The sequence below is a fragment of the Cynoglossus semilaevis genome, chromosome 19 (assembly GCF_000523025.1).
Source record: "Cynoglossus semilaevis isolate Cse_v1.0 chromosome 19, Cse_v1.0, whole genome shotgun sequence".
Taxonomy (NCBI): domain Eukaryota; kingdom Metazoa; phylum Chordata; class Actinopteri; order Pleuronectiformes; family Cynoglossidae; genus Cynoglossus; species Cynoglossus semilaevis.
In genome coordinates, this window is record NC_024325.1 from 6,313,405 (window position 1) to 6,326,795 (window position 13,391).

Here is a 13,391-nt window from a genome sequence, read left to right on the forward strand (position 1 = left end):
ATTCATGAATGCATGAAGGAAAGAAGTGTAGGTACATCCAAAGCCCAGTTAAAACTCTTATTCCCAAAATCCCACTGCTTCCGGGAGGGACCACTGACGTCACACCCAGTGACCTCCGCAACCCTTAAAACCGGGGTACAGCCCAGGTATCGTTCTCTCTGTTCAGGACTTTCGCTCCGTAGGACCTCGATGAAAAGAGAAAACCTGCTCGTCTCAGAAGACTAAGAACCAACGCGCTTTTTTAGACACCATTGCCCACGGTGATAAATGCACTAGTAGCGTCTTTTTCTTAACTGAGTTAACCGGTAATTAGGTTATACAAGTAACGTAGCGCTGCGACCAAAGCAGTTATTGAAAAGTTAGAAGCGACAGGATTCCTCGTCAACGACAACAACCGATTGAATGATGAAGAACGGGATTTATTTCAGCAATTAGAAATCCATCCAGATATTCAGAAGTGCAAATAAATGCAACATAGAAATAAATTTACCTTAAATTCAACTTGAATTTTTAGTTTTGATTATTACAGGCCAGTACAGGAATGACTTCCTTCTCTCTCAGTTTATCATCGACTCACCAGGTATGGTGGTCAGGTGTTTTAGAAACATATGAGCAAATGCTTTTTGACCCAGATAGCAAAACAAATATAAACAAATATATTGATTACATTTTGAAATTCATGGATTCGTCTTAACCGTACATGTCTGAGGTGTCCGACAGACCTTTTCATTCTCTTTGTCTTAATCTCATCTCAGTTGTTGAGCTAACCTCAGACGCCCTCTTCATCTTCATCCATCTTTTTTGGCACTGTTCACGTTCCTCTCATCTTAAGTGCTACTGAAAGTCCTTCTCCATAATGCCAAGCAATGAGATCGTACTTCCTGGCGCTGAGCGAAAATCCATTTATTTTGGACTACAAAGTGTTGTCTTCAGCTAAAAAGGCTGACCAATTGATTACATTCCAAGTACTATAATATCCTAAGTGCTGGGAAAACAGGCGGCCGTCCCTCCCCTCGCCACAGTTTAATGAAAATACATCAGGTATGCATTAAAACTCACAGGAGAGACACTCGAGTGTGTGTATACACACACACGCACATACTCAACCAAACACTTAAAAACAAACTGCTGAATCAAATTTGACTAATTTCTATTATTATTATTATTATTATTATTATATAATCTACTTTTAGACAGTAATTCTTAATGTTTCATGCAATATTTTAATTTGTTAATATTTAAGTTTTTTTCATTATTTTTCAACATAACTGATCAAATGTCCAGAAAATTGAAAAGATTTGAATGACTTTTCCCAAATCAAACATTGCAAACTTGTATCTACTATTTCAGAAAAATTATTTTGCTACAGAGATTTTTTTTTCTTCAAATGTTTTGATTTTTAGTCTTAGAATGTTAACTAGTGTGTTCTAAAATACTTTCAGTTTAGCAACAAGGAGCTGAAACCTTGTAATCTCAAAATGATGTCATGAGTACTTTGACTTACTCCACACAACAGAGTACTGCAAATACAGAGATAAGAGAACAGCTTTTGGAGAAGAGAAGATTTTTTTTTTAAATCCCCCAGTAGAAAAACCTCCTTCATCTTTCTTTTATTCACACACATGTCCAATGTGATGATGGGCTTTTGGCACAACATCACACACTCTTTTTGCATCCAGCTGGAGGAAGGTGAGATGTGAAAAGTGAGCCAAGGATTGGGAATTTGTTGAAATGATGGAGGTAAGAAAGGCACCAGACTTTAGACTTGGAGCAAAATGTATATTCTATCTATATGTTACCTGTGGTCTTTTCATGCATTGTCCACAGCAAAAAAGTGTCTCAAACATCCTGTCACATCAATGACATCTGGTTTAATGTATGTGGACACACAGGCACATGGTGTGAATTACCCGGGGCTTATGGCAGAGCTCGGGGCAGTTCCTGCTCTGAAACTATATCCACACTATGTTTTTTTTTTTCTAAAAATAATAATAATTAAAAAAAACTGCTCCGGATATTCCTGTCATCATCAATGACCTGTCATTCAGGAGCCGGTGCAGTATTACTGGCAGTACGGACTACATAGTATTAGTATGAAAAGTACTTTACAGTGAAGATCATGACTATAAACCACCACTAGGCTTTCTGCTGGTGTAGGGCCATAGGGAAGACCTTTGACAATCCCACTGCCTGGGCCGGCTTCCTGTCCTGCTGTCCTCTGCCGTGTGACAGAGACCAGGTCCAGACTACTGGGGCTTTAATCCATCTGCTGACAAAAACAAGTCAGCATGAGGGTGTGTGTGTGTGTGTTTGTGTGTACAGAGTTTAGATCAGGGGTGTCCACCAAACATGCCAGATTTAATAAAATAAAAACACCCACGACCCACTGCTCCCCCTGCATCACTGAAGTCCTGTATTAGGTTCAACACTAATTGATCAACACATTTGTTCACTGTTTAACAAAGTATTTTAAACAAACTCACTTGGTTTTACACGGAATTGCATTAAAAGTCACATGACACAAATACTATCAGTATTTGTGTCATGTGAATATATTGTGCGTATACTGATGACATATTTGCTCTTGTCCCACTGACCTTCGTCTTCACGCCACCATTCACACTCTGTTCACACTCAGTCTCGCACTTCCATTCAGAGAGTTCACCAGGGACACATTAGGTCAGGAGTATTCTGTTTCTTCTCAGTGAATGACCACTTTTTTAAAAGCCAAATTGAACAGCAAAAAACAACACTTCTCAGATTTCTGCACAACTTTTGTCAGAAGGCACCAATTTCATGGTTCTTTCTGATTTTACAGCTTTGCCCGCTCCGCTGAAGCCATGTCCCATCCCTGTCTGTTCTATTTTTACATCATCTGCTCTCTACAATGTCTCTAAAATGTTATGTTTTTTAAGAAACGCTAATAATTCAACTCCCTGTCCCCAGGGGCTGCTGCATCCTCATGAAATCCTTTTTGGCTTTGAAATCACCGCAAGAAATAATTGAGTTTTATCGTTGTGTAAACGGAGCTGGTGTACGATAGCCAAAAGTTTTGACCTATCTCGGTTTATTTTTGAGTCTGATTGGATCAAGAAAACTGTTTTACAGTCAAGTGGAATGTGGTGACAGGTGACAGGATCAGCTGGGGGATAATATTTTGTCTTCTTGTGATGAAAAATGTGCTGTTTAAAGGTCAGGAGGAGATGGTCTTCTAGTATTGTTTTCTTCTTCCTTAAGTTAGAAGTGAAATCTCTGAACAGACGTGTGAACTTATCGTTACCATTTATAATACTGTTTAGCTCTCGGTGTAGTATATAGAAGTTTGAATTGTGAGTGAGAAAAACACTTTGATAAAACTGTAGCATACGTTGGAAAAAACAAACTTACAGCCCCAGACATGACAAATTCAATTTAGATCTCACAGAAAAAAAATGTATATAAGACTTAAGGTTAGAGTAAAAGGGAATATTTTTTAAGTACGACAGGGACTGACAATAATATATAAACAACTTAAAATGTAGGACTTTACATTTCTGACAGGTGAGATTTTCAATATCCCAGTTAGGATAATAGAGCTCACAGATTTTCCTGTTTTAAATTAGTAATTTTAGATATTATTTTAACGCTGCTATCTTTTTAAATCCAACAGGGTCTTTAGTTTTCACTCTCTCTCCCAGGTCACACTAAATGTAATAACCACACACACACCGAGAATGAAGGTAATTTGCAATTCAATAAATATATGAAATGAATTACAGTATAGAAAAAGGAAGTAAATTTGGGATTGACCTTGGAGAGAGATTGACAGCCATGACTTTATCAGACACAGAGCCCTGAGTTAGAGTTTGCTTACTCTTTTATTTATTTTTATTTTTTTGATATCCTAGTCAGTTTCCAGCTCATTGTCAGTTGTTCTCAAAATAGGTGCCGATGTTGGTGTCCTTGTCCTCCCGTGGGACAAGGACAGGCCTGATGAGGAAAATATCAAATTATGAAGTAAAATGACACTGGAGCCGAAGCAGGAGTGTCAGTGTTGATCAATCTGTGCTTTGAATTAGACCATAATAGCTAAGAAAATTGATCAGGTGTGTTTAGGGTCCTGACTGTTTAACGGTTCAGTGATTTCTACAATAGATTCAGCACGTAATCAAAGTTTGTTGTTGCTGGTTTTTTTTTTTTGCATCAAATGTTGGTTTGAAGTCAGAGCTCGTTTACAGTTTAATTCTTTACATGAACAGGTAAATAATGATAAAGCAGGGTCTTAAAATTCCAATTTACTAAAACAAGTCACACGTTTACACGTACAAATACTGCTTTCTGGAAAAGTTGCTGCATATTACAGACTGACTACTTAGTGGAAAGACGGTCCGTGCTGTTGTTGTTTAACAGAAAGACTGCTGGTCTTTTATTGTGGTGTCTACATGTTCTCGGGGCGAGTCTGGAGGAAATCACTCCATTTCTACCGCTCAAAGACGCAGACATTTGTGATTTAGTTAATTACGTACCCTAAATTGACCACTCCAATGAGACCATTTTGTACAGTATTTCTGTAACTCAAAAGAGCGCCCTCTCTCTGTATCTTACTGAAATGTTCTGTGATTGGTCAGAGTCTCTTGAGACTGGCCAGGAATAGCACAGGCTCTAAATGTGGAGCACACAGTTGTCATTCATAAAACTACAGTGATATATGATATAGTGTATGATATGATCAACATGAACATGTTATTCCTCCTTCAATAAAGTGATTGGTTGATTGTTTTTTTAGCAATTAAATAATTTTATCCTGGTGAATTTACATTCAGCATTTGTATAACGCAAACACTTTTTTTATTTTTTATTATTATTGATTGTCTACATTCAGGCTGTTATTTTCCCACAGTAAAGCAGCAGCAGCAGCAGTGGCAAACAACAGCACCGTATAAAACATGATTGATTTGGACTTTTCTCGCTCCAAGTGTTCAAGGCTGCGGTAAAAATGACCGCACGCTTCACAAAAGCTGCTAACGTGCAGAAGGAGGTAGAGAAAGAGGAGCAGAGAAACATCCCATAACTCGACCGGTGCTGCACATGAATCATTCAGCCGCTGTCAAACTCTGTCAGCTGGCAGGTATTCCCCTTCAAATCCCATTCTTTTCAGATTCCCCTTTGTTCTTGGCACGGGGAGAATCTTCTGCTTGGGAGAAAAGTTTGGAGCTTTCCCTCCTGGTGCCTTAGTTTCTGTTATAAAGTTACTTGACATTTACGCGGTCCCTCATCATCTGCAGCTCCGTGATGCCTTTCAACGGTACCGTGCATCATTATTGTTTGTGCAGTGCAGCGAAAAGCAGGAAGGTTGGAGCATCGCAAAAACAGTAATGACAAATGCACCTGTTATCTTGGTCCTGACTATAAAAACAGGTGGATGTTATGACATGAATAACAATGTAAACACATGCAGGTTGTAATGTACAATCCATGATCTAAGGTGGAAGCATCTCTACTGAATTAGATCGAAGGAGAGTGGTGGTAAACATGAGTGAATCGGCCGTTACGTGTGGCGTTCATGTTCGCAGCAGAAGATGAGGCTAGCTCATGCATAGGCAAACTAAGGTCCGGGGGCTGGATGCTTTTTAATCTGGCCTGCCAAATGATTCCAAATTATATAATTTATTTATGTTATCATTATACTTCTTCCTTTTCTCTGCAATACCCACCTTTCACAAATAGATGGCGTAGAAAATTATTTAATTTTGACTTTTACATGCATGACATTTATCTTAGTTCGCCCCTAGTTCAGCTCCCCCGTTTAATTTTAGGACCAATTGTGGCCCGCGAGTCAAAAGGTTTACCCACGCCTGGGTGAGCTGTTGGATCATTAACTGAAATGCATATACAATATTAAATTTTGAAATAGTTTGTTTTTCATTTTACTCTAACTACTGTGGTGTAATGAGAGAAGTAACGCTACATCAGCCATGATTATTATTCATTCTCTTCCTCATTCCTAATGGTGATCACATTTATTACTGTTGTTTTCTTCCATTATTCATTACCAGTCTCTTAGGTGAATACGTTGGCACACAATCAGCAGAGCTGGCAGCTGGCACATGCATCTACTGCACCGCAGTACACAGCAGCCTGGGGAAATAAATGAAATATCGTAGACAATGCAGTGACACAATAGGTACTGACTGCTGGAGCAAAACATCGATCTGTGTCTTAATAGAATCATTTTCATTCCCACCTGCTCAGAGAACAGTGGTGCACACGCTCACACTGGATGTAAATGAGACGCTCAACTTTGCTGGAACATTGAACGGACACAAAGCAGCCCCGGGGTTCTCCACTAGTAACAAAAGGAGCGAATCAAAATTCAGATGAGCACATACATCTTATCGTCTGTTTTAGTGTGTGTACACACACTAAAACAGATTCACACATTGATATCTCACTGTTTCCGCTTGCATGGCTTTTGTTGAAGATCTTACTAGAAAATTGTATCATCATTTAAATCCACTTTGGAGGAAAATTGACAATAAAGCAGTAGTTCTAAACTCTTGGCCTGGGGGCCACTTTTGGCACTCAAACTCCCCTCATCTGGCCCATGACTAAAGGTCATTTTTAAGGATATGAATAAGTTGTTTTCTTAGTTTGTTCATTAAAATGCTTTAGTTGGTCATTTTCGAAATAAGAAAAATTCCGACTCTACGTTCTGAAACCAGTCCAGCCTCTCCAGTCGACTCTGGGACGTACAGACGCTCAGGATACACTCAGGATACACTCAGACAGCTGCTGCTTTGTTTCGTCCGTTCCCTCTACAATAGAAATTCTCTGCCATAAGTTTCCAAGTAGCTCTTCAAGCACCGCCGTGCTTCTGCGTCTGTGCATCTTAAACAAGTACACGCTGGCTAAAAGAGCAGGCCGTTCATATCTGATGGCTACGCTTCTGTCAGAACACTGCTCGTCAGTTTGATGGACACCACTTTGTTCTCTTAAGTCGCAAAAAGCACAGCTCGCCACAAAGTCAAAGTGGTAAATTCCACGAGACTCCGTTTTTCAGTTCTCTGTTAGAAAGTTCCAGTAATCGGAGTGAAAACTATTCCTACTTTACTACGTCAGTCGAGTGCACTGAACAACAGACATGCTGTCTGTACTGGAGTGGGAGTCTACATAAAATATTTATTTTTTCAAATGATTTTCCCCCGTCTACTTAGGAAAGGCTTGTTGTGCACAGCTGGATCGATCAGTTATTGATCGGTCCACTCATCCACAGGGCTGTCACTGATGACTACAATGATGGGATGAAGCTTTGGCTTTCATACAGACTCAAAAAAACGCTGCCTCCATTCAATTTAGTGAATGAGACCGAGCCGACCCGCTGAGATCAAAGGATACGCGTACCCAGATACACAATAGGAGATGAAAGGCCCTACTGTAATTTAATCAGCACTGAGCTGCACATTTTAACTGAAAGAACTTCAGTTTTTCTGCAGCAGATTGAAATTCTTTCAATGCGCTGCTGTGCAAAGTGGTGCAACGTGGGATTCGTGTTTGGACGACTTCAAATTGGACTCGCATACAAACGTGGTCCGAGATCAAACTGGATGAGATGAGAAGGACGGGGCAGATAATGGTGTGCAGAGTTATAACACAGATAATGGAATGAGTGAAAATGAAACGTTTGAGTAATGACTACCCGTCTCACTGCCTGGAATTGACTAGCCCTTTAATCATACACGCTAATGCTAATAACGTGCAAGAAAGAGATATCACACAAAGACACATACCGGTGCAAATTTTCTGCAGCACTATCTAACAACTAGATGAATAAATAAAGAGACAATAACTCTTGGCTACATTAGCTCGGAGGCTGGACTGAGTCTACTCCCCTAGTTTCCCTTCCTTTCTTTTGATTTTTTTTCTTCCTGTTTTTAATTCTGAGCATTCCTCATAAGATCAGAGCATTCTGGGTACAGGCCTCCAGTCACAGGCAGGAAGGCGATAAGTGTGGCAGCAGTCGGAGGGCTAACTGGGTGGTGGCTGCCATTATTAATTGGTCCAGTGAGAATGTTTCGAGTAACGAGAGCAGAGCAAAACTGGTCACGCCGACGCTGAAACAGACATGGACGAGTGGACAGATAATAAGACGCATAGTTTAAAACAATCACGTTTGGCTTTCGCAGCATTTTCCTCGTGCACGCTCGTTTTCACACTGCTAATGCACTCGCTCTCGCTCTCTCTCTCTCTCTCTGTGCCGTCTTTCCTCCCCCGCTCTGAGCACAATGTGTCGAGCCAGCAGGGCAGGACAGGACAGTCCATCCATACAGTTGATCAGTGTCCAAGCCAGGATAAATAAATAAAAGCGGGTACATTCAGAGGCTCCAGCTTTCATCCTCACCCTCATGGTAATTCCTCCCCAGTTGCTGGAGCCAGTATTATTCTCTGTCCTGCTGTGGGTGGTAAGCTCACACTCCAGCTGAATCCTACCCCATTGTCCTTGTCTCTTCTTTGTTTGGATTGAATCTGACAATTCAAAGGAAGGAGCTGCTCTGCCTACTACAGGTGTAGGGATTTTTTATTTGAATATGTGATTTTCAATTTGAAATAGAAAGAAATGTAAATCCTTATCCGCTCTCTATTCCTAAATAATGGATGTACTGTAACTGCTGCAAATGTGTAAAAGTTTACTGAGTAAAAACTGTCTTTGTATGGAGGCCCAGTTCAGTCAGTCTTGTTCCTATCACCGCCTGCAGGTGCCCTTTAGAAATGCACACTTGTACATATGTCACACTAATTGCCAGCAACTTAGCCTCAGCTAAGATCAAGTAATTAGTTCCACATATCAAGTCACCCCTGTAACTGCCCTCTTGATACCTTAAAGCACTCAAACTTCACACACTGGTTATCACTGGCCAGCTTTTTAAAGCACAACAAACATAGAAAAACAGTGGTAAAAAAAAAAGAAAATCACAATGTTTAAAGTACTGGTTTGTTATATTTTTGGATATGGGAATAACAACAAATGATAGTGTTTCCACTCCAGACTCCACTTTCCTCTGCCATTCAAAAACAATTTATATAAATTTGAAGTTTACGTGTTCTACTTGAGCGCGAGTTCTCCCGGGAGTTCAGTTCCCTCTCACTTCACAAAAACAAGCGTTGATTAAAGATGCTGTGAGTTTGTGTTTGAACGGATGTTTGTCAAAGATCAAGCTGTAGAAGAAGATTGAATGAATTGACAGTCTGAAGGTTTTCCTCTTTTGTTAAAGACGAGTTAAACTGAACTGGGAACAGGTTAGGACTTTGAAGAAACAGCATCTGAAAGACAGGCTTCTCACCCTGATGCAGTATTAAAGACATAAATCTCTCTCTTATGTCTCTCCAGTTCTACTGGCTGTGCTGACAACATACGCCCAGATAGAGATGAAGAGGGTCGTGGGGGACAATGCCACGCTGCCCTGCCACCATCAGTTCTGGGTGGGTGATGACCCCACCCTGGACATAGAATGGCTGTTTTTGAAGAGAGTGGTGAGTATCTGTCTACCTAAAAACCTCATCTATTTTATTAGGTGCAACATGTTTAAACAAGTGTCAGCGGCAGATATTCAATATAAAATAACAGAGGATGGTGGAATAGCTCCAAAAAAATCCAACTCGCCCAAAACCATTAACCATTAATCTGCCCTGGGTCTGATATCGATGGCAGTCTGAGATGGAAAAATCTCCTACTTAAGGGCAATGGAGGAAAAACAGGTTCAATAGACTCTGGATTTCCCATAACTGTAAATGGTAACAGCATTACAGGTTTGGTCTGTCAATAACTTCGTTTTGGAAAGACATCGACCTTTTTTTAAGGAGGTAAACTTTTTTTTCAGGGTTTTAAGGAATCGTCGAAACACAAGACTTGAAAATCTCTGAATATATATATACCCGCTGAAACTGTAGTAAAATGTACCCTACCGTAGGACCATTCTAGAAAGGTCTAAATGTAAAGGACATGATGGTTTTCTTGGCTACATTAAGCTGTTTTCTGTATCTTTAAAGATTTTTTCTTCTAATTCAGTTTATTTTGGCCGTCTTTGAGCAGCTTTCAGCCTAATCTTTAAACCAATAACACAATCTCATTATGTGGCGCACGCTCGTAATGAAATAACACTGATGTGTTTGGAACAGAAGACCAGCTGGACATTTTCCACTCAAGGTTTAGGAAGTTGGGATGAAAGTTGGGATGACAGTTGGTCTGTATCTCAAGGACACTGAGCTCCTGTCATGTGCTGGTTGTGACCTCAAATGTGATTTCTTACTCTAGTGGTTTCCAAACTTTATCTGCAGTGCCCCCTTTAGCAGGTAGGACTGCTGTTGACACATCTGTTGCCACAGAATTCATACGAAAAAAATATCTGCTATTCTTAATGAAATTCTTCAAAGAAAATAAAAATAAAATTCAATGAATTTTTTTGTCATCCAGGACAAAATAAATCTACATCTCTCCTGCAGTAGCTAAGTGCCTCCTTGGGACCCCATGTCCACCCGTCCACCCCCTACTGTGTTGTGTACCCCATCACAAAAATACACCCACCCATTTCTTTTGCACCACCAGGTCATCACCTACTTCGCTGGAAGGGTATTTGACCCAAACGAAGCGGAGCGTGGCCGCGTGGCCTTCGCCGGGGAGTACTTAAAGGGGGACGCGTCCCTGCTGATCAGTGACCTGACTCTGACAGACTCAGGAGAGTACAGCTGCAAAGTCAAGAACGGTGCACAGTACCACTGGAGCACCATCCGCCTCATAGTGCTGGGTAAGCGGCAGACTCAGCAACACTGGAGAAAAGTCATCTCAACGTCTGGGAACTGAAGGAGTAAAACTACTATATATAAAGTTTGCACATATAAAATTACTATATTTTATATAAGTTTCTGCAAAATAGATCTGGTGATGCAGCGTATTATAGATCCCACTGAGGCTGTGTGCAGCTCTGAGTGAGGTGAATTAAATAAAGCTACACAACTTGTAACTTTGTTACAGTATTTGAGCAATAGTCACGCAATTTCCTCATCTTTGAACTACAACGTATATGAGTGTAATATCACAGTCCTGCTAAACTTTCTTCATTGTTGCTCAACGACTGCTGAGTAAACAAGACTCCAGTCATTAATGTTAAATAATATTTACCTTTTTTTAAACTATATTATCTCTGTCCTATTAAAGAGCTTTTCAAAGAGAATACAATATCACGTTTGAAATTCACACTTGGACAAAAAAAGCCATTAGATAAGAGATAAAAGCAGAGCTTCTTCAGCTGCTCCCTCCAGGGTTTACCCCAGGGGATCGTCTGACTCCATCTCACCTTACTGCTATACAGTTAAACCAAATGTCTTCGTGTCTGAATCTTCCCTGTGGTCTTCCTGTTTTTCCTCCTGACTCGCTGCTTCGTTTAATTAACCACCGTCCCTCCTTTTTCGAGTCTGATTGGTCAGTGGGGAGCTGTGTATTAATCATAATTTGTCATGATTAATCCTGATTAATCAGGATAATTTAAAATCCCTAATATGAGAACTTGTTGTTGCTGTAACAGAAAGACTAACAACAATAACAGCAGGACTTATCCAAATGATGGAATGACTAATATGGGAAAACATTAGATAATGATAGAGGTTTATGAGTTAGACTTAAAATGACTTCTAATCTGAAAAGTTTTCATCTGCAAATATTATCTGCAGTGAAGCCGTCCAAGCCACAGTGCTGGATGGAGGGCAAACTGTTGGAGGGCGGCGACGTAAAGATGAGCTGCAAGTCTGCCGATGGCTCTGATCCCATCCACTACAAATGGGAGAGGGTTCTGGACAAGGGCAAGTACGTTGGCAAGCTCCCTCCACTGGCCCTGATAGGTAAGTTAACACACAGCTGCTCCACTGCCGTGGATGAGATAAGATTCCATCGGATAGTCACACACTTTTCTAATTCTAAAACACCGAGCTCAAATTAACAGGACATCACCGCTGACAGTATTTCCTGAGATAATTCATATTAGCAGTCAGTCACTGTCATGTGCAGACTTGTGTGATTTGACACACTTTATTTTATAAAATAGTAAATGCTGACTTTGTCATCCAGTCCAGATGGACAGGGATTCGGTTCATGGAGTGTGTTACTTAGGCATCACATTATAATTTAGTTTGAATTTTTTTTTGCTGACTATGTCTGACTGTTAGCTGCCAGCTGCTGTGTCTTTCTTTGGTCCCCTGTCTTTTATCTCTGCTGACAGCTTTTGTACAATTACCAGGGCTGTAGAGATGACAGTCAAATCAGCTTTGTGTCATTTTTTTTACAAACAGATGATAATTTAATTTTATTATGTTCTGTGTTTAATGTTTAAAAAAACCTAGAACTAATTCACAGTTAAGTGTTCTGTCGTTGTCTTTTTAGATTTGAAAAACCCCGAAATTGTGACATTGAGGAACTTGACCAAGGACAGCACTGGAGTCTACAAATGCACAGCCACCAATGACGTGGGAGAGGAGAGCTGCACAGTGGAGGTTAAGATGCACTGTGAGTGAATACTGCACAGCCACACACTGCACGACTTGGCACAAAGAGTAACTCAGAGAACGCTGCTGTTTAAGAGAACAGTCTGAAATACTGTCGCAGTACTCGTTGTGAGGACTCTCCGTTGACTGCAGTCTCCTTCCTGGTGTACTTCTTCATTTTTCTTTTCTTCTGTTTTGCCTTGTGTAGATGTGAGAGGAATGGGCGTGGTGGCAGGTGCGGTGGTTGGCGTTTCCTTCGGCGTCCTTCTCATTATCATCATCATCTGGTTGGTGTGTCGCAAGAAGGAGATGAAGAAATATGAAGAAGAAGACGCTCCAAATGAAATCAGGTACAGGCTACAGTGAGGAGGAGGAGGAGGAGGAGGAAGAGTTAAAACATGAACATCTTTTTATATGTAATTATACAGTTAAATATACATATATATATATACAAACATATTTATATAACATTGTATTTTTTATTTATTTAACAACACATGAATTATTAAATGTTATTTACTTTATTTTTTATTTTTCTAGTTTTCTAAACAGATGACTTTATGATAAAGAAATCAGATAATTAATAAACAATACAAATAATAAAAAATAATTATAGAATGTATAGAAGACTATAAAAAATACACTCATAATTTTGTCATTAAAAAAATGGAAATAACTAACTAACTAATGCAAGTCTCTGACCCTTCAAGCATGGAGGCCCAAGGCTGCAGACTGCAAAAACCCAGTCACCTCTGGTTCTTAATTATGACGCGCTTTAGAAGGTAATCGTTAAAATCCCAGGCTCCTCCATGTACGGGTGGAACAGCTCACCATGTAGTTTGGAGCTCGGCTGTAAAGCGCTTTAGAAGGTAATCGTTAAAATC

The 13,391-nt window shown here is 40.1% G+C and overlaps 1 protein-coding gene and 1 long non-coding RNA gene across 2 annotated transcripts in view; one reads left to right on the forward strand and one right to left on the reverse strand.

Moving 5' to 3' along the window:
* Nucleotides 1-13,391, forward strand: part of LOC103395028 (CXADR-like membrane protein) — a 51,199-nt gene that overhangs the window by 35,093 nt on the left and 2,715 nt on the right. Inside the window, exons 2-6 of the mRNA XM_008332561.3 lie at nucleotides 9,365-9,507; nucleotides 10,580-10,778; nucleotides 11,701-11,868; nucleotides 12,407-12,529; nucleotides 12,716-12,857. Of these exons, the coding sequence (XP_008330783.1) occupies nucleotides 9,365-9,507; nucleotides 10,580-10,778; nucleotides 11,701-11,868; nucleotides 12,407-12,529; nucleotides 12,716-12,857 (775 nt within the window). The remainder of the gene's footprint in view (nucleotides 1-9,364; nucleotides 9,508-10,579; nucleotides 10,779-11,700; nucleotides 11,869-12,406; nucleotides 12,530-12,715; nucleotides 12,858-13,391) is intronic.
* LOC103395027 (uncharacterized) overlaps nucleotides 12,040-13,391 on the reverse strand; it is an 8,666-nt gene continuing 7,314 nt past the window's right edge. The window contains exon 3 of the long non-coding RNA XR_523221.3: nucleotides 12,040-12,864. This is a non-coding gene — a long non-coding RNA (uncharacterized LOC103395027). The remainder of the gene's footprint in view (nucleotides 12,865-13,391) is intronic.